Source organism: Sitodiplosis mosellana, unplaced genomic scaffold, assembly GCF_009176505.1.
Source record: "Sitodiplosis mosellana isolate CC-2019 unplaced genomic scaffold, AAFC_SMos_1.0 Smas_scaffold_6226, whole genome shotgun sequence".
NCBI classification, from domain to species: domain Eukaryota; kingdom Metazoa; phylum Arthropoda; class Insecta; order Diptera; family Cecidomyiidae; genus Sitodiplosis; species Sitodiplosis mosellana.
This window is the reverse complement of record NW_022601467.1, coordinates 17,740,417-17,760,577: the sequence shown is the minus strand read 5'-3', so window position 1 is coordinate 17,760,577 and position 20,161 is coordinate 17,740,417. Positions and strand designations below refer to the sequence as shown.

At 35.7% G+C, this 20,161-nt stretch overlaps 1 protein-coding gene across 1 annotated transcript; it reads left to right on the top strand.

The window, feature by feature from the left end:
- Positions 1 to 10,152: 10,152 nt before the first annotated feature.
- Positions 10,153 to 18,898, top strand: LOC129578287 (cytochrome P450 307a1-like). Its single transcript, XM_055466593.1, has 2 exons — positions 10,153 to 12,453; positions 16,580 to 18,898. Exons 1-2 carry the CDS (start codon positions 12,024 to 12,026, stop codon positions 17,953 to 17,955), a joined length of 1,806 nt encoding a protein of 601 aa, XP_055322568.1. The 5' UTR covers positions 10,153 to 12,023; the 3' UTR covers positions 17,956 to 18,898.
- Positions 18,899 to 20,161: the final 1,263 nt, after the last annotated feature.

Below are 20,161 nucleotides of genomic sequence, written 5' to 3'. Positions count from 1 at the left end.
ATCTCATGTCGTGTATTTTGTTTTATTGAATTTTATAATTGGAAGTTTTACATTCAGTTGAGTGTTTCTCACTGGTGTGCTGTTGCTTTTCTCATGCGTTGTGTCGCTGGGTCTCGATTGTTTGTCGCTTTTCATGTTTTATGCTCTTTCCGAATTTAATTTATGCAAATTTTATTCGATAATGAACATCATGTGCTGTAATCAAATGACCGAAAGGAGAAGAGCATATCTCAAAGACCAAAATGTGTTGTGTGTACATGGGCAATGCAATACGAAATAGTACGAACGTGTTCTCGCTTCCGAGACGGAACGATGTTTAAAACGAACATACAAACGAGAAATGAAGACTGAGCATAAAATATCACTTTCTCGACGAACTACAAAAAAAAAGAAAAAGAAAAAAGAAGCCACCGATTTTTGAGATGCGAATGACAAAGTAGGCGAAACTCTCATTCTAAATAAATTATGTAAATATTCTTGAACACTTTTCAAAGACACAGAAATTCCAGTAATTATATTGCATAAATGCTCAAGAAGAAGAGATGAGAAAAATCAAGGAGAGAGAAAAAAAAGAAAGGAACGACATGAAACCAAAAAGAAATGGAAAGAAACACAATCATGTTGTAGACGAACGAACCAACGAAAAAAAAACATCGAAATTCAGTTTCTTCTAAACCAGTTGATAGGAAGCAACCGAATCATGTGCACATGTACATATGAAATTCAAGCACTTGCTTCAATCGCCCAAACTCAGAGCTTAATCCCATGGCAATAAAAACCACATTTATCGGAAAACGAAATAGGAGGGAAACAACACGACTAATTCAATTAATGAATTGCCTAATAAATTATGAAAAATACGTTAGTATGCAGATTAATAAGGTATATGCGATCACATTAACAAAATCGAAATTATAAACAGGAAAAAAAAACGGTCGGTGGGCTTTATAGTTTTGCAACTTTATGTATACTAAGTTGAGAGAGAGAGAGAGAGAGAGAGAGGCCGACTTAGCACTGGTAACCTTTTCTGTCTCTATTCACGTGCATCGATGTTTCGATGGAGCTTTTTAAACACATGCCACATTTATGTTCCAATGTATCATGCCAAGCCTAAGCCTAGGCCTGAGCCAGAAAATCGATTCGAGTTGCCGTACAGAACGTTAGCACTCTCAGAGAACTAGCGAATACTTGCTCAATCTAGATTCTGTTTTCTTCTCCGCTTCTTTTTCTCATTTCATTTCGTTTTTTTTTTGCACAGTCGATGAATAGCGAAGATTTCCACAAATCTTCCCTTTCACATCGTACCAATCAAGCGATAACTGTTCTTTTCTAAAAGCGGCAAATGAAATATAATGATTTACGATGGAATAGCATTTCATCATTATTTGCACATTTCATTTGTTTCGGACACATCGCGAACGCTTTGATCGTACATCATTTGCGACTCGAAGCGAAAAGCATTGCAAAAAGAAGAAACAAACAAAAATAAAGAAAGAAACGAATCAGCATCATTTGATGGTGATTTCTTAGTCTGGAACAAAGTTCATTGGGCTTATAAGACCTATTGACGAGAGAGTGCCAAAGAGCGGTTTAATGATTACGACATCGCAGCGGTTACACCAACAAAAACCGCACAATAAATATAAGTTACCGCATCTACTAATATTTTTTTTTTGCAAAGATTTCTGCGATCATTTACATCGCGTTCGCGCGCTCTCCGGGGTCATAGAACTAGTTTCATTGTATAACACATTAGAACTGCTGACTTATCATGTCTTTCACAAAATGTGTTTTTCTATTTTAATGCGGGAACAACGAAAGCAAAAGAAACAACCGACCAAAGAAAAAAACAGCAAGTGATTCTTTCGGCTCAGTCGTAAATTTAGCGCTGCTGCTGTTTTTTTAAAAATTAAATTCATCAAACACAATGCATTGTTTGCATGAAAATGAATGCGATAGAGACGATTACATCTGTGATAATCGGGATAAATCAAGTGACTGATATCAATTCGAATTAATTCCAATTAATTAAACCTACATAGGTAATATATAGATTCGTGAATCAAGAATCAATAACGACGTGTTAATCGATTTAATTTCGCTCCAGAACATTAAATTTCGCTATTCGGTTTCATAATTCATGCAGAATGGCCCAAAGGCGCTGGATTTCGATTACGGCACATTTGAAATCGTTAAATTTTTCGTTCAATCATCGAGGTAACGAAGAAAATGCTTCGAATGAGCGATGAGAGGCTACGCAAGATCTTTTTTACACTAATATGATCTTATCGATACGGGACAGGAGAATGAGAAAAGATCGACAGAAAGAAAAAATGAACAAACAAAAAACAACACACATACACAAGTATGTATTACCATCTAATGCGAAAAGCAACAAAAAGGCATGCTTACACACATCGGGCCGCGGAGAAAGAAGAATCTAACAAGTGTGTGATTTCGTTACAGAGATTCTTACGTTTGTCTATACATGAATGCTCGCTCTTGTATCGCTTCGTCTCTCCAACTCGTCATATGCATACACTGCTGCTGCTGTGGTTATTGGAGGGTTATTAAACTGTCAGATATTTCTGTACAGTTAGATTTATGTTAGAATATTTCAGAGAGAGGAAGAGAGAGAGAGAGAAAGAAATAAGTTAGAATAAGAATAAGAATAAATCAGTGCGGTTATTTTGTTGTTGCTCTTTTCTTCATTTTTATTAAGAAAGCAAAGCATTTCACCGTGTACATCGTTTTGACTTAATCTTTATGTCGGCATTTTTTTCGCTAAACTTGTTCTCTCTCTCTCTCACTCTTGCGTTGAATTCTTCATTTCTTCAAACATGCTTGAGTTGAATTGATTCCAATTTAACATTCAAAGTATGTGAAATAATTATCAAAAAAGAATGAATCGGTTTCTGTGAGCATAAGAACAACAAAATAATGCTGATTGGATCGTTGTCGGTGGAATTGAGTAGAAAAAGTGAGCGAAAGGAGAAAAGTGAAAGACTTTCACTCCAATCGATTCGTAGAAGTGAAGTTGATTTTCACTTTGACCCAATCCTTAGCAATCAAACACCAATTAACAATTAGTCAGTTGGTACATTGAAGTGATTTGAATTCTATTCGTTATATTGAAAATATCATAAGAATTTCTTACATTGTGGCGTGAGCGCGCACACACACGCATGTGCTCATGGTAACACAATCTGAAAATATAATAACCGGCGAACCACTAGAACTCGCTATCGTAGATGGAATAATCGATCGTGAACGAAATTCCTTTTCACATTATCAACGGACAAACCGTTGTTCCAATTTTTACGTTCGACGAACATTTTTCACCGTTTTTATTTTGGATATTCAGTTTGCATTATAATGGTTGCATTATAATGGCTATAATTATAATCGCACCGAAAAAAAAAATGTCATCGCTTTCAATTTTTAATCACGTTTTATAGACACATTACTCTGAAATTGATTGGCGTTCAATTTCTCGGAATAGACAAATTGCACAAACGTCGACAGTAAAAAGCAGGATTAATTGCAGAAAAAGCGCACAAAAACGTCTGGAAATACAAAAATTGCAATTTAAATGGTATGATGCAATTTAACTTTGGCCTTGCTGAAGCCACAACCAAATTTACCATTCTTTAATTTCTTATTAGAAGAATCCCCTTCTTGTGGCTGGTTGTGGTCATGAGATAGAGAATAGTGGGCAAAAAAATGTATGAACGGAAGTGATGATGTAAGATCAAACAAATGCACATGTTTCTCTTTTTTTTGTGATGGACTTCATTCTTGTTTGAATCAACACAACGATTTTCTGTTGCATCTTTCTCAGGTGACGACGAATTACACCAACAAGAGAGCAAACATTATATATTAAAATCAATATTTACCCATGTGCGAGAGAGAGAGAGAGAGAGAGAGAGAAAGAGGGTGATAGTGGAAAAAAATGAATCGATTGACAGATATTGAACACACATACGCAACGATAGCTCAGATTCAAGGTTACCATAAATTTTCGATGCTGGTTTAAATTGAGCCATACGTACTGAATTTCGGAAAACCTGTTATCATTTAAAGCGTTAATCAATTTCGTTTAGTTGATGCATGTACTGTTCACGCTGTATTTCCGCGGGGTATTTAATGTATATCGATCGCGTCACATTTTGTCATTCGAATGAGACAACAAGAGCGAGAGAGAGAGAGAGAGAGAGAGAGAGAGAGAGAGAATGTAATGATATGGAGAAATGAAAATGAAAGTCACTCTCCCTGAAATTCGTTTATCTTTTCAATACTTTTCAGTTTGGTGTGAATTGGTTTTGTTCATTCATTCTGTTGATTTAATGATTCGATCGTGTGTTTTTTTTGAGCATTTTTTTCTTCTTCTTTTTATTTCTTCTGTTTGGCAATCTCTGATAGCTGAGTCCACATAATCCAACACATTAAATCGAAATCCAAATAATCGCTAGTTGAGAGTGCATACAGCACATCACAGAAAGCTGTGCGCGTTATCGGTGTACGCATCTTTCTCAATGTACGCATACATTATATTATTTCTTACGAAAGAAAACATGTTCCATTCGTGGATTGCTTGTGTGTGTGTGATATTACTTTTCGTTGCCAAATACGGAATCGATCAATCGATGCGATCATAAAAAGTGTGTATGTGGTCACATCCTATCATCGATATACATATTTCAGCGATGTTAGAGTCTGTAGATTTATGGCTAGGAGAGAGAGAGAGAGAGAGAGAGAGAGAAAGAGAAGGGAAAAAATCGGGTTGAAAAAGAGTTGCCGCTCGTATAGTGTACAGGCTGTCCGGTATGATATCCAGAGCAGATGCGTTTCCATTTAAATCCATGCCACAACACAATCAAATGACAGAGAATTGGGTTAATCGTTTAGCTGCACACATACACACAAACCCACACATTTCACTTGTTCTCTGCTAAAAAAACATCCCATTTAAATCACATTTCAACATTATCTTGTCCTTTTTTTTATCGCAGCCCATAGCATCCTCATACTTTAAATCGAAGTGTCGAATAAAACCGAGACTGCAACGCATACACGGGTCGCGTTATGGATATTGGATGGAAAGGGAAGTGAAAAAAATGCGCTGAGACGAGATGACAGTGGAAAATAATGAAACATTTATTTAGATTCTCTTCTTTTCTTCACTTTCTTTGCTTATTCTCTCTTCCTTTTTTTTGTACATTGTTCTTCTTTTTTCGTCTGGATTAAAGCATAAATTCTGCTCCAAGTCCCCAAAGGAAGCGCTTGCAATGCTGGAAACACATCGTTAAAAAGATAAATAATCGATATTTGTGGTTTAATGCTTCAAACTAGTTTCAGATTTTCTTATTTATATATCTAACCCATTTATTCCATTGTTTCCTGGGCCTTATCCTTGAAAAACGATACCTACGACAACAATATTTCATTTGTTCTATCTGTCGGTCAGTGTATTATTATATTGTATAAAGAAACAAGGAGACACAACACTTCCGTGTTCAAACAAAAAAATGTTGCATGACTAGCGGACGGCTACGACTAAATAAATGCATCAAAATGTTTGACATCAGCTGAGAGAAACGAACGATGTACCGAAGGACTAAGAAAAAGCATAAATGAACATTTTGGTTTCGTTTCTTTCGATTAACGACGAAAAACATGTGATCGTAAATGGTTCAGTCGGGGTGTGGTTTGATAGTGGTAAAAATTCAAGAATATAAAACACACCTCAAGCCAAAGAATTATGAATTGATTATGCATCACTCTAAATGGGAATTCCCCGCTCACTGAAAAAAGACCATTGGCCATGGTTGGTGACACGTCGATCCAACGAAGTAGAACCGAGTATTTTATTCAAAAAAATGTTCAATGGGGAGATAAAATGCATTACATAATAAACCGAAATAAACTTAGAGGCTGCGAATGCGGTTATTGTTTTTTTATGTTGGTGACGAAAATAATGTTATGATTCGATCAACCTTTGCCAAAAATAGCTCAATAAAATTTGAACCGTTGCACAAAAAGGGGATTGAAAATTGAGAAACAGCAATGCTTACACGCAAGTAAATAAAAACAAACATGTGACAGAGGTCGAAAATCGTCAATCGGTCGCTGCTACACGTTACACCCCGTCTGAAGCAGAGAAAACGAGACGAAATGAAACGAAATGCAAACCGCACACTGTCAATTCATTCAAATCTGTGTGATTGATGCGCGTGCAAGGATTACCCCCACTCCATTTGTTGATACACCGTGCACGTCACAGAGTCCATCATAAGTAGATCAACGGTTTCTGCGGTTTAACGAAACTTGCCACTCAACCAACCTATACACATATTGTCTAACGTTTCGGGCATTCTTTGTAGTGGTCCCGCCAGTGGCATATTCAATTCGCGTGAGAGTCAAACGAAAAACAAAAACAACAAAATGATAATCTCCCCAATTTGGATAAAAGAAGGAAATAAACGCACTTCATTTCATTCGATCGTATTCACACACACACTTTCTCTGCGCCACTTCAAAAAATCGTATCGGGCGTGTGTGTGGCTATTACAGGCGATTTACATAAATGAAACGAAAATAAAAAATTTGCAAGTAATGTTCACACAGTTTTGCAAAAATGATAAAAATGAATCTACGCATAAATCAAGTGGAATATATATAAAAAAAAATGTGAAGCATTAAAAAAGCGGTGAGAATAACGAGAGAAGAAACGAAAAAAAAAAATTATAAATCAACCTCGACTCAGAGACCACCTTGAATTTTTAATTTCAATATCACCTAATTTTTTTTTTTTTTTGAATTAATCAAAAGCATAAATCTTATTTTTCCTTTTTTTTGTAATCAATTCATGGAGGGAATTCACCGCGTACCGTATTAAATTCATACCTTTGCCGGCAAACTACGATACACTGAATGTGAATACAAGTGCGAGTGCGAGTGCGCGTTCACACATACAGACGCACGTACACTCATTCGCTCGATCGCTCGCAATACACACGTGAAGGGAAAAAAGAGTATTAAAATTACAATTCAAACTGTGATCATAAATCATTCGCATAATTCCTTCTCTTCGTTGCAGATGACTGTCGATGTGATAGGCCCAATATTCAGATCAGGAAAGAGTGAATAAAAAGGCAAAACACAATTTACACACATTCAGTCGGACGTTTACAATTCGAATTAAACTTGAAGTTTTTGCGTATATGTAGTAAGTACTGACACACGACGTGGTAACCGAAAACAGAAGAAAAAAAAAACAAAAATCGGCGCGCAAGTTTTATTTTGCCTCTGTTGCTAACACTGGACACCAAACGCGCCCCATCCAAATTCTACTCGTTTCTTCTTTACGATCGTGAAACACGCGAACACACACACACACACTCCCAATGACATCTCAATTCGGGCAGCGTGCTGTTCAAAACAACTTGTTCTCTTCTTTCTTCTTCCACTGTCTCCCAAAACTGAATTCTAAAACGATGAAAAATGACGAAAATTTTGCAGTTTGATCCGTTAGTTGTATTTTACAGGTGGCCTAAATTCCGAAATCATTTCTTTTATTTTGAATTGAATATGACGAGAGAGAAAAAAAACATGTGTATAGATTCTTTTGTTCGTACATAAAATCGACAAATGTGCAATCCTAATCAAACAGTTTGCGGTCACTTCGCATATTTTGTTCGGCCACTTTTTGTCGTGTTGTGAGAGAAATTCGATACGGCATTTTATGACATATTTCCAATGCACACACAATGAACTATATCGTCTTTTACTGATTGAGACCAATTTTTCAAATGGAGTTTTTTTTTTGTTTTTTTTTTTACTTTCTGCATGTGTGTATAACAATAGAATACATAAATTGCAAATTTCATGAATAGAAAAAAAAATATTTAGAAGTCTCAACATGACCAAAAAAGAAGACCATCATGTTAACATTGATAAAAACGGGGGAATGCTCAAAAGTAAAAAAAAGGAGAAATGAAAAGTGCAAACCAATGAAATTCGTTCACACTTTTTCGCAGATCAATTCAAGCATTGAGCGACAAAAAGGTAACATTTATTAATGCATTGCAGTTTTTTTTTTGAAGAAAAATGAAGGTAAAATCAAAGAAAAGTCTTCTTGATCGATAAAAATAAGAATATGTGATTTTGCAAATCGAAATCCGGAATCCTTTCTGGCAATGATTCGGTTCTCTAGTAAATTTTCAACATAGCCGCTACACGAAGTTTCTCGAAACAGAAGACTTAACTGAGGCGACAAGCCTTTGAAGGGGTTGTTGAACGGTAAACATCAAATCAGGAAAAAGAAATAAAAACACGCCAGTGTTCATGCGCCAAAATGAACCACCTACTTTCATATGAAAATCGTGCGGCGACGAAACGACATGCAGCTACAAAAAAGTATGTAAAGTGGCAATTCTTTAAATTTTTGTTATCACTAAAAGTGAAGGAAATAAAAAAAAATTCGCTGCAGTACGCGCGCGTCAAGTCACGTTGTATCAAACGAGCGTTCGAAACGAAAGCCATTCGAAGAAAGAAAGAGAGAAAAAAACTGCCAAGCTTTCCATTTAGAGTTGATTGAACAATTTTTCATATGTTGTAACATTATATATGGAGATGTAATTAAATAATTGTTAATGAAACTATATAATAATGAGAGCCGCCGCGAATGCTGAAGTGGCACGTGTTGCGTACGATATTTTATTACGGGATAATTCATCCAATTATTACTCGGTTGTTGTTGTTGTTTGTTTTTTTTCTATGTGCGTATTATTAGCGTTGGCAGGCACCCACTAGCATATGCAGTATTTAAACGACGAGCGAAATACGAAAAAAAAATTGTAATTTAAAATGGCAGTTTTTCCTATCGATACGGCACTTGCAGTTGCCATCGAACGAAACGAGTGCATTGCTGTTGTTTTTTCTTCAATGAAATGACAACAATACGCACGAGAATTAGTAAAATTCTTTAGCATGAACGAAGTGATTGACAATTGGGCATGCAAAGTTCATTCCTTCGTCGCATTCGCACACATACGGCTGTTTTTTTTTTGTCCCTTCTCTTCCAATGCTCACGTGCATATTCATACAGTTCGAATGCGACATTTGCAAAATGCGGATTGCATCAGGCGTTTCGATGTTCTGTCTAATTTTAGACGATGAATATCATTGGATCGTTTTTTATGTTCAAATCAAACGCATCGACGCAACGTAAAACATGTATATGTTCTAATTTGATCATGCACACCGTACGATTTGAATCGTGTTAGATTGATTTGTGATTGGGCTGCGAAAGTAAATTCTTCCTTTTCATCGAAACATTCTCATTTCTTTGCCGTGCTTTCGTTTATTCTCTCTTTTTCTCCTGATTCAGGTGGAGAGGGGAGACATATATGTATACATGAATCTGATGCTCTCTTTTTTTCCTTTCTTCTTCTTTTGATCGCTTGTGATTGGTTTGCCACTAACATTTCCCCGTATATATCACAAGCTTATAGCTACCGTTGTAGCAGCTGAAGGGGAAAGACGTGGAGAACCACATTCTTATGACTGTTTCTCTTTTTTTTTGTGTTTCATTAACGTATTTTTGCTAAATTTCTGGGAATGGAGTCATTTCATTCGTTTCAACATGACTAAATACCAAAAATCCAGATAATAACATACGTAACATGATTAACGTAAAACTCAGTTTAATCATCAAAAATACAATGAAATGACACACAATTTATTGTTGCGGTATGAATCGTGTGTATGCAACTAATTTCCACTTTCGTGCGTGAAAATGATAAACGCTTGGTATTCGGCGATCTCCAAGATCCAATTCACGTAAAATTGAATAAAATTATGAACGAAAACGTGGAGTACTTGCATGACAAATGCATTCCAAAACAAACAAAAAACTGACAAGCACACAAAAAATATACTGAACGAACAAAAAGTCACAGCTGTGTGTGTGTGTGTGTCTTGAAGCATATTTGCATTCAGTGCAATTGATTTTAAACTGCACTCCTTTTGAATGTGTATGGAATGAAGAGCTTTTTTTTTCGTCTTCGGTTGCACTTCGTTTGCTTTCTCATTCGTGTACATTCGAGTCGACTTCACTATAGACGCTAATATGCATTGGCTCATTTTGATTTTGGTCGCGATCGATGTTTGTTTGCGGATCGAAACCTCCGCAATTCAACAGAAATAAAATAAATTGAAAAATTTCATATTTGCATAGTTGGCGCCAAATATAAGAAAAGAAAGTCTAGAAATATTTCACAATTTTTTTTTTAATGAAACGAAATCACAAGAATACCGTGAATTGTAGTGTTCCGTTGATGCGATATTGTGTGAGCAAAAAAAAGAGTGTGGATCATAGCAATCGATAAAAAAAATCCGTTCAATTTTTAAAACTCGTTAGATTTTTTTTTGGTTTTTCGTTGTTGGTGCGGATCCTTTGCAAAATTAAGCGCATCTTTTTCTCTCCGAACATATATCGAATGTAAAACGAAAACGGATTTGAGCACGGCCGCGAGCGCATCGGTTTGGTACGAAAATTTTTCATCAAATGGAAAAGCGCAGCTATTCACTTGTTTGGTATGAGGAACAGTACAGTACGGTTGTTTTGAGGAGAGAAATTTAACACACAACCAAAGAAACGAGCGGGCGAGCGAACGAGCGAGCACGCACACGTACATTGAAGGCAACAGCACCCGCAATGTAATTGAAGTGTTAGCAGTCGGCGACGGCGGCGCGTGTTTTTGTATACGTGTTACTTCTCCAAACGACGAAATATAGAGAGAAAAAAAGCATATAAAAGAAAAGACATTGATACTGAAAGAGAAGAGCATTTGACACAGCTTTGAAAAATCACTGAGAATGACAGTGCCTTCCTCATATCTCGACGAGTAAATTTACACACATATCTTTTTGATATACACCTTCTTTGGCCAGCCAGCCAACCAGCCAGATACACACACACACAGAGAGAGAGAGAGTGAGTGAATGAACGAGCGAGAGATAGAGTGAGAGACAGAGACTACAATTCCATCGGATACAGCGATACACAACCATACAATACACTCTTACACTATATTACTCCGAATGCTCTCCTCACATATGTGAACGCCAGAGAGAGTGAGAGAGAGAGAGAGAGAGAGAGAGAGAGAGAGAGAGATTTCATACACGGTGTGTTTTTATTTTTCTCCTGCTTTTCATCATCGTTTCATCGTTTTCTTCACGAATGCTACCATCGCATGAAATTGAAATAACAATAATTATTATAATCATAACAATAATAATATAAAAAAAGAAGAAAAAAAGCATAAAGTATATGAACTGAACTGAGCATACTCAAATATATGTATATACATATGAAAAAGAACTGTTTAAGTGGCAATCTCCGAACTGGTCTCTCGACACATATATAAACGAACGTTGTCGACCAAAACCATTCAGTTTACATTTTTGGTACCTGATGATCGTAGTGGACACAAGAGACAAAAATATCGAATGAAAACATTTCGAAAAGAACGATACTCAGGCACACACACACACACACACACACACACACAAACAAACAAACACCCACGCAGAATTCAATGAGCGGATTTTCACGACACACCACGAAAATTACACCGATTTATATTTATTTTTTTCTGCAAATTCAGGTGTTCCGCTGCACGTTTTCAATTAAATGTTGCCTCTGAATTTAACCGAAAAATAAATAACAATAAAATGATTTTAAAAAAATGTGTTAGTCGACAAAAAAAAAACTAAACGGTTAATTTTTTTTTCAGTGAATAAATTGCATTGAAATTAATGAAAAAAAACATTTTTTTCCTGTTCAGTTTTAAATTGTACATTGTTGCAATCGCCTAATTTGAGTGACAGATCTGTTGAAAAAACACAAACTTTAAAGTGGACAATTTGTTTCCCTTTTTTGCTGACAAAACCAAGAATCCAATTGAAAATAATACATTAGAGAAAAGAAAATCAGACCAATAACCGTAAAAAAAATGACTCTGTTAACACTAATTTTAATGATCAGTGCCATTGCATTGTCATCATACAATTACTTGAAAGTTTTGTACGAAGCCAAACGAAAAATCAAAATTGTAACGGTTGAAACGGTAAAGGCGGCCAACGGGGAAAAATCACTTCAAAATACCGTTAATGAGTATGCGCAGGCGCCTGGTCCACGCTACATTTTACCCATCCTTGGGAATTTGGCTGAGATGGGAAAACATGAGGCGCCAGCGGTTGCATTCACCGAATTGGCCAAAAAGTATGGTGACATCTATTCAATGACGCTCGGCACAACACGATGCCTCGTTGTGAACAACCTAGATCTGATTCGCGAAGTTCTTAACTTGAACGGAAAATATTTCGGCGCTCGACCCGACTTCATTCGATTCCATGCGCTATTTGGCGGTGATCGTGGAAATTGTAAGTGATTTTCTTCATTCAAATTAAATTCTTCTATATTCATTGAGTAAAAATAGAATTCTTAAAAATGATCTCAGTCGACAATTGTATTGGGATTGTTCAGTTTTTGACGTGAAAAATTATGCAATCATTTGATCAAAAGAGAGAGAGAGAAAAAAAAGAAAAAGCAGAGTGTACGGAGAGAGATACAATATTTGTTTTATCTATTATGCACTTGTGTTGTTTTGTATGAAACCAAAAAGAACCTCAGACATCTCTGATTACGTACGAGATTGATTTTTTTTGTACAACGAAAAAATTATTATTAAAAAAAAACAACAACAAAAATAGCATGTTTTTTTTTCTTTCTTCGATTCCACATCCAATCGGAATACAAGTGCGTTCGCGTATTACATATGAACAGATTTTATTTTTGTGGCAAAAATTTATTATTTATATCGTATTTTTTTTTTGTATTCACTCCGCTTGATTCCACTGACCGTGAAAATCGCGCCACCAATTCAATGCTTAAAATGGTATATCTCGCTCTCTGTGTGGTGTGTGTTTTTTTTGTTTTTGTTTTGTTCATCCATTCATTCATTATAGTACGTACGTTCGTAATAAATAAACAAATCGAAATACTTTTCTAATTATTTATTGTATCGGATCGAAGAATTGTGCAAAATAGTAAGTGTGTGCGCGTAGTAGTTGACTTGATGAGATGCGAGGGGCTCGCACACTGGCCATTGTCTGCCTCACAAACATCATAATCAATGTGTAGCACAGTTCGTGCAAGAGAACCAAAACACCATGCACAATATTGCACAAAACTTGTATGCATACATAATTCATGCAGCTCAAATTCATACACCGAAAATGATGCGATAGACCGAATGCCGAGCCAGGCCTCATTTATTTCGCGCATCGTAGTTGCGATGTTATTTCATATGATTGATTGCAATAACAACAACAACAACAACAGCGAAATCAATTCTTGTCACCTATCGGTCTGGTAGCGATCATAGTAATAATGAACAAACACAGACGCTTTATCACACGCAGAAGTAATTTAAATTATGGAGAGAAAAAAAAGGTTTTCGAACGGAATAAAATGTCAAAATGTATGCAAAATTAACACCGAATCGTTCAATGCTATTTGAGAAGCACGTGCCAACGACACAATGTCGTCCAACGAACGGACTCAACATGAGCAATTATTTCACGTACAGTTTCGATCGTTTATTAGCTTTGACTGCAATTAGCCATAGAATTGAACCCCATCAACAATTTCGCATCGCATTCAACTCAATATGTATATCACGAGGAAATTTCATTCCGATTGCCGATCAGTTGACCTGTTGAAGCAATCCGCATTTGATGGAACTTAATTTCGGTTGGTAGAACAGACAGATTTCGTTTATCCGAATCAACGGCACTGAATCAATATACGAACAAACGAACAATATGCAGTGATTTATGCTTATGTGCTTCACATGAGCCGGAGTTAAGCTTCTAACGACTTTTTCCATCTCTCTCTCTCTCTCTCTCTCGCTGGCACACTAAACACTGCTCATTATTCTCTGTCTCCATTTTGGAGCGCATAAACTCAAGGCAAAAAAGCAGAAACAAATAAACAAACCTATCTGATCAGCACAGAACATGCCAACTCATTTCATGCCGTCTCAGCAAAATGGGCACGCAAACGGACATATTTCAATCGAAATAAAAAGTAGCAGCAACTTATGTATTGGCCAATTGAATTTGATTAGATAGAGTTAGTTTCCAGATGGTTTGAAATGAGTTGTGGCAACGAGGAACGAGAAACAATGCCGAAGAAAAAGAGAAAAACAGAAAGAAAATAAATCAATAATGCATGCGAAAGAAAACTAAATGCGGAAGAAATCTAGAACTAATATACAATTAATTAGCCGCACCATGTGTATCGACTCGATCGCAATTAAATCAAACCGATTGATAAGCTCTGCTCAAAACGAAATGCGATGCACATGATTACGTAATCAGAACATTTGATCGATTTTCCATTTTATTGATGTGTGTACCTGTGCGTGTATGTGTTTTATTTGTTGATTGCCCTTTCACTCAGCACGCATCCAATTGAATGAATGAGCTGCACTCACAGTCTAGCAATCACATACACACATTTATGCGTGGCGACACGAAAAAAGACGGCATTTTCGATTCTAGCAAACCATTTATTTGCTTGAGCACAATCGAAATTTTATTGAGACCAAACCAAATATGTGACATTTCAAACATATGGTTTGTCCAAATCCAAATCCAAATATAGAGTATCATTCAACCGGGGCACTTTATCGTCAAATCCATGATTAGATCTCTCAAATCAATCTCAATCCACCCCAAAACCGTTCATAAAAAGAAAAAAATCCTTTCGTCGTTTATATTTTAGTTTTTTTTTTCTCTCTTCAAATAAATCATTATCAGCGCATTGCAACATAAATACCATATTTGATCAATGATCATTAAGTAAATATACTGACGAAATTCTGAGCGCTTGCATTTGTGCATCGATATGATAGCACATCGGCTACTGTGTGTATGTGTTTGTGTGCCGCGGTATGTCGACAATTCAGTCTGTTGGTGCGAGAAGCAATAGCAACAGCAACAACAACACCGCATCCACACATCATAAAACAATTACAGTAACAATAATACTAATTGAAAATGGCCACATGCTCTTGGCTCTCTGTTTCATTGAGCGAGAAGCGTGGATAGACCAGATTCGACGCACCCATTCAAAGACAATTTAAGAACAGAATACTGTCTATTTCTTTATAAAATATAATAACAAAATGAAACACAAATAATGAGGAAAAAAATCGAATAAAGTTTCAAGAAAGAAGAGGAAAAAACCCCACACCACAAATACGTATATGTGTCTGAGAGATAGAGAAGAGAAGAAGAAAAGGAAAAAAACGCTAGTCGCAAAAGTTTCATTCACAAAAGGAAAAAACTGATCTTAGCTAACATAATACGCTGTTTTACATTCAACAACGTACAGTATGGGTATCTCATATTCTTGATGTGAATGAGTGTCTGTGTATGTGAGTGCTTTCCATATATTGTCTATGGATTGAGAAGAGACAGCCGAAAGATTCCACGTTGGTTTTAATTTTATTTTATTTCACGTTATTTTGTTGTACGCTCTTTTATTTCATTTCATTTCATTTTTTTTCGTTATTGTTCGAATGCGGTTGAGTCTGAGCCCAGAGTGGAGTTTATGCAATGGTCTTTGTGTGCTGTTTTTTTTTCTCTCTTTTACTCCATATTTAGACCATTTTTATTTTATTTTTGCCTTTTTATTTATTCATTTTTATTTGTACAATCGACGATCAGCAGGAATTCACACCGGTAAAATATAATCAAATAATATGTTTTAGCCGATGTGCCTTATCAAATCGTTGATTGTTTGTATCTCTGCGTTTTTTTTCTTCTATTTTTGTATCGTTGGTGGGTGCTTCTGCTGTTACAGTTGCTGTTGCCTATACTGTTGTTTACTTTTCTCTATACAACACATATACGACAAACTGATCCATTCGATTTGTGCATCTATAGAGTAGAACAGCGGTATTATTTTTTGTGTCACTGTGAACAATTCCATCTTGGTCCTCGTCGATCATGAGGAAAACGAAAAAGAGGAAAGTTTACAATAAAAAAAAATGTGCATAAACAGAGGCATACAGAAGCCAATGCGACATAATAAAACATATGGTTGCATTTGTCTAGTGCGATCCTAGTGTTTACTTTCCATACACACCAAATGCATTGCAACAATTGGATTCGTCACATATAGAAATGTGAATGAGTTCTTTTACAACTCAAATATGGCTCAACAGCAGCAGCAGCAGTAACAGCGGTTCAAATATTGTGCAGAAATCCAATTTCATTGATAAATTTTGAAAACTCCGTTTCTTCTGTCATTTAGAATGTATTCTTGTTCTTGTTCTCAACCTGACTTATATGTCATTTGCGTTCGTCATTAAATATGCACGAATGTATCGAACAATATTCCATTTTAGATTACGCACAATTAGTTACGATTTTTCAAAATGTATTAATTCATTTCCTTTTTTCTCTCTCTCTCTCTTTCTTTCATCTCTTAAAATAGCGTTGGCATTGTGCGACTGGTCACCATTACAGCAAAAACGCCGAAATCTTGCACGTAAACACTGTTCGCCACGTGACACATCATCGTATTATGCAAAAATGAGTGATGTTGGCTGCAACGAGATGAACTTCTTCATGAATAAAATTGGCGATTGCGTTAAACCCGGCCAGGATTTCCATTTGAAATCGATCATAAATCAGACGTGTTTCAATATGTTCAGTCAATACATGTGTACGACACGTTTTGATTACGATGACACCGCATTCCAAGGGATTGTACGACATTTTGATGAGATTTTCTGGGAAATAAACCAAGGTTATGCGGTCGATTTTCTGCCATGGCTTGCACCATTCTACAAAGGACACCTGAATCGATTGGCATCATGGTCAACAAATATCCGAAGTTTCATTCTCAGTCACATCATTGAGCAACGTGAACGTAGTTTAAATTTGGAAGAACCGGAACGCGATTTTACCGATGCATTGCTAAAAAGTTTGGCACGGGATCCGGAAGTGGATCGCAACACAATCATTTTCATGTTGGAAGATTTTCTTGGCGGTCATTCGGCTATTGGTAATTTGGTTATGCTCATTTTGGGCCATATCGTTTTGTATCCGGAAATTGGTGAACGCGTTCAAAAGGAAGTCGACAGCATTACGGAGAATGGTTCGCGCACAGTTACACTGTTCGATATTGACAATATGCCGTACACGGTGTCAACCATTTACGAAGTTCTTCGTTATTCATCATCACCCATCGTTCCACATGTGGCCACCGATGATGTTGCCATTGCTGGATATGGCATTTCGAAAGGAACAATTGTCTTTGTTAACAACTATGAATTGAATACTAGCCCACGATACTGGACACAGCCCGAACAATTTAAACCAGAACGTTTCCTTGAATGTGTTCCCATTCAAAAGACAAGTACAACAGCCGCTCCGGTTGAACCGGTTGTCACATTCATGCGCTCAAACTTCGAATCGGATTCTGCCTCCGATTCAGGCGTTGAATGCGACGAAACCGACGTCACTAAACCAACCAGCAAAGCCAACAGCACAGATCATATCAAAGTGCACAACAACAAAACCAGCAATCGAAACACCAGCAGCGCATTGCCAGGAGAGCACAAAGACAATTTCAAATTGCGTATTCGCAAGAATATTCCGCATTTTTTGCCGTTCAGCATAGGCAAGCGTACTTGCATCGGCCAGAATTTAGTGCGAGGTTTTAGTTTCATTATGGTAGCAAATATTCTGCAAAAATACAATGTAAGCATTAGTGATAAGAGCCTGATCAAAATGTATACAGGATGTGTGGCCGTACCGACCGAAACTTATCCGCTTGCATTGACACCGCGCACACATTCCATTTGATTTTTTTAGAACGAAAACTAATTTTCAAAACACAATATGCACAATTTGTTTCAAACATTTTTGCAAAGAAAAGTGAATGAGCTTGTACACTAGTATTCCTAACATATTGACGAGAGAAAAAATAATAGCAGAAAGTAATTTAACACGCACATTTTCATGTTCTTATTTATATGCAATTTAATTTGAAAATGACTAATGAACTTTGTGATTTCGATTTAAAACATATTTATAAAATTCATTTCATATGTATGTGAAACAAAAGAAACTGGCTAGTATTAGAGAGTGAAAGAATGAAATAAAGAAAATCCGAACGAAAAGTAATGGCAAAAACAGAATTTTTTTCCAGTTCGGACTCATACAGGCAATATCAAATAGACTGTCGATTTTCTTCATAACATTTCACTATAAAGAAGTATTTTTTTTTATCGATTAATTTGTAAATAAATAATAGTGTTAAGTATCACATATGAAAATCCATTTACATTAGGGCACTGCATCAATTGCAAACATATAGGGCACTAGACATAAATCATTGGAACTCATCAAAATGAATTCTTTCAAGAAAGTCTTTTATTTTTGGCCAATTCAATGTTCCAAATTTATTCATATCGCCAATACCACCACGATCGAAACAATGTCAGCCCATCTTTCCTAATCCCATGCATAGCATTTGTAATAATTTATTATTTTAATCAAATTGATTATATAGACACCGTTAGAACTATTTATAGACAAACATAACAACAACAATAAAATCTGTCAAATAGGAATAATAACAAATCATGAAACAAGAAGTTTTCGCTTCGAAATATGTTTAACATCTACCTTTGTGTTGGGCAACAAATCAAAACAAATCATATGTCAATTATCAAATAAAACGAAAACTGATTTTCATACAGACTCGACACATACACAACGATTGTATACAAAAAACAAAACAAAAGCAATGATTTTATCGATGAATAAGACTGAATTTCTATATAAAATTAACAAGTAACAAATACTTTGACAGATGAATTTATATTTTACGTTTAGTTGCTTGCATTAAAAAGAATTTAATTTAAAAGAGAAAGAAAAAAAAAACCAACCAAGTCTTTTATTTTATTTTTCAGTTTTGAATGCATCGTTAAGTGAATGACCATAACCGTCTCATTCAAAATTTTGAACCATTTAAATGGAAAGGTTTTTGTTCAGTAACTGAACTTCGGTTATAAGGTTTTCACTTTTTCTCAACTGTCATTGATCTATTGAAACTATTTCATTTCGTAGTTGAATCAAAATATCGGAGACTAACAGAAGAATTGTTGAAATATAGATAGGATGCAATACACCGCATTTTGGACATATTTTTAAATCGTACTTATATCGAATTGTAATCCGAGCAAAATTTTATGAACGGTTTGAGCAACGAGTTTTGTTTTGTTTGCAATTCAGTTTTTAATCATGTAACATACATTGACTATTTATATTTTTTAGTGACTCATTAGTTTAGTGAAACAAACCCATATATAATCATCATTTCGGGCCATCATACGCTAAATTCTGATTGTAAAAATAATAACAGCAACAATGAGGTAGAAAATTTCCATAACGGTTTGTTTCAAATTGTAACTTGATACTAATATAAAATCTAAATAACACATAAATAGAACACGCGGGGTTTGAAAAAAATATATAATAAGATCTTTATGAAAAAAATGGAAAGAAAGAAATAAAAATTTTAAATTCTACTTTCTTTAAATACTTTGTTTGGAAGGTTTTTAAAAAACCACAATTGAAAGGTTTCTAAATTACAACAACTATGCTTGAGCATTGAAACGTAGAAATATTCAACTGCAAAATGGACAAACGGTGATTTGTATGAAAAAATTACGAATTTGCAGATTGCTCAGCCAATTCGCTACTTGAACAGCCGATTTGCTTCTTCCCAGAATCAGGTTGTATGATTTAATCAAATTAAAATCCACTGAAAGGTGCAATTGATTTTTGAAGAGAAAAACAACTAAACTGATTTCAATTTATTTGTATTAGCATTTATCAAATTTTCGCATGTGATTTAAATAAATCCAATTGTTTTATGCACTCAATGAAGCAGCGGACTTGTCGGCACACTCGTGGATTTAGCATTTCACTTGCTTTGGCGATTCGTGAGTTGCCGAAGCATCATATATGCAGTGCACTCGATATTTAACGTGAAAACCTATAT

Excerpts from the sequence above, each read along its gene's own strand:
- LOC129578287 (XM_055466593.1), top strand. The coding sequence starts at position 12,024 with ATGACTCTGTTAACACTAATTTTAATGATCAGTGCCATTGCATTGTCA. Across the intron at positions 12,454-16,579 it reads TGGCGGTGATCGTGGAAATT|CGTTGGCATTGTGCGACTGG; the intron begins GTAAGTGATTTT and ends CTCTTAAAATAG.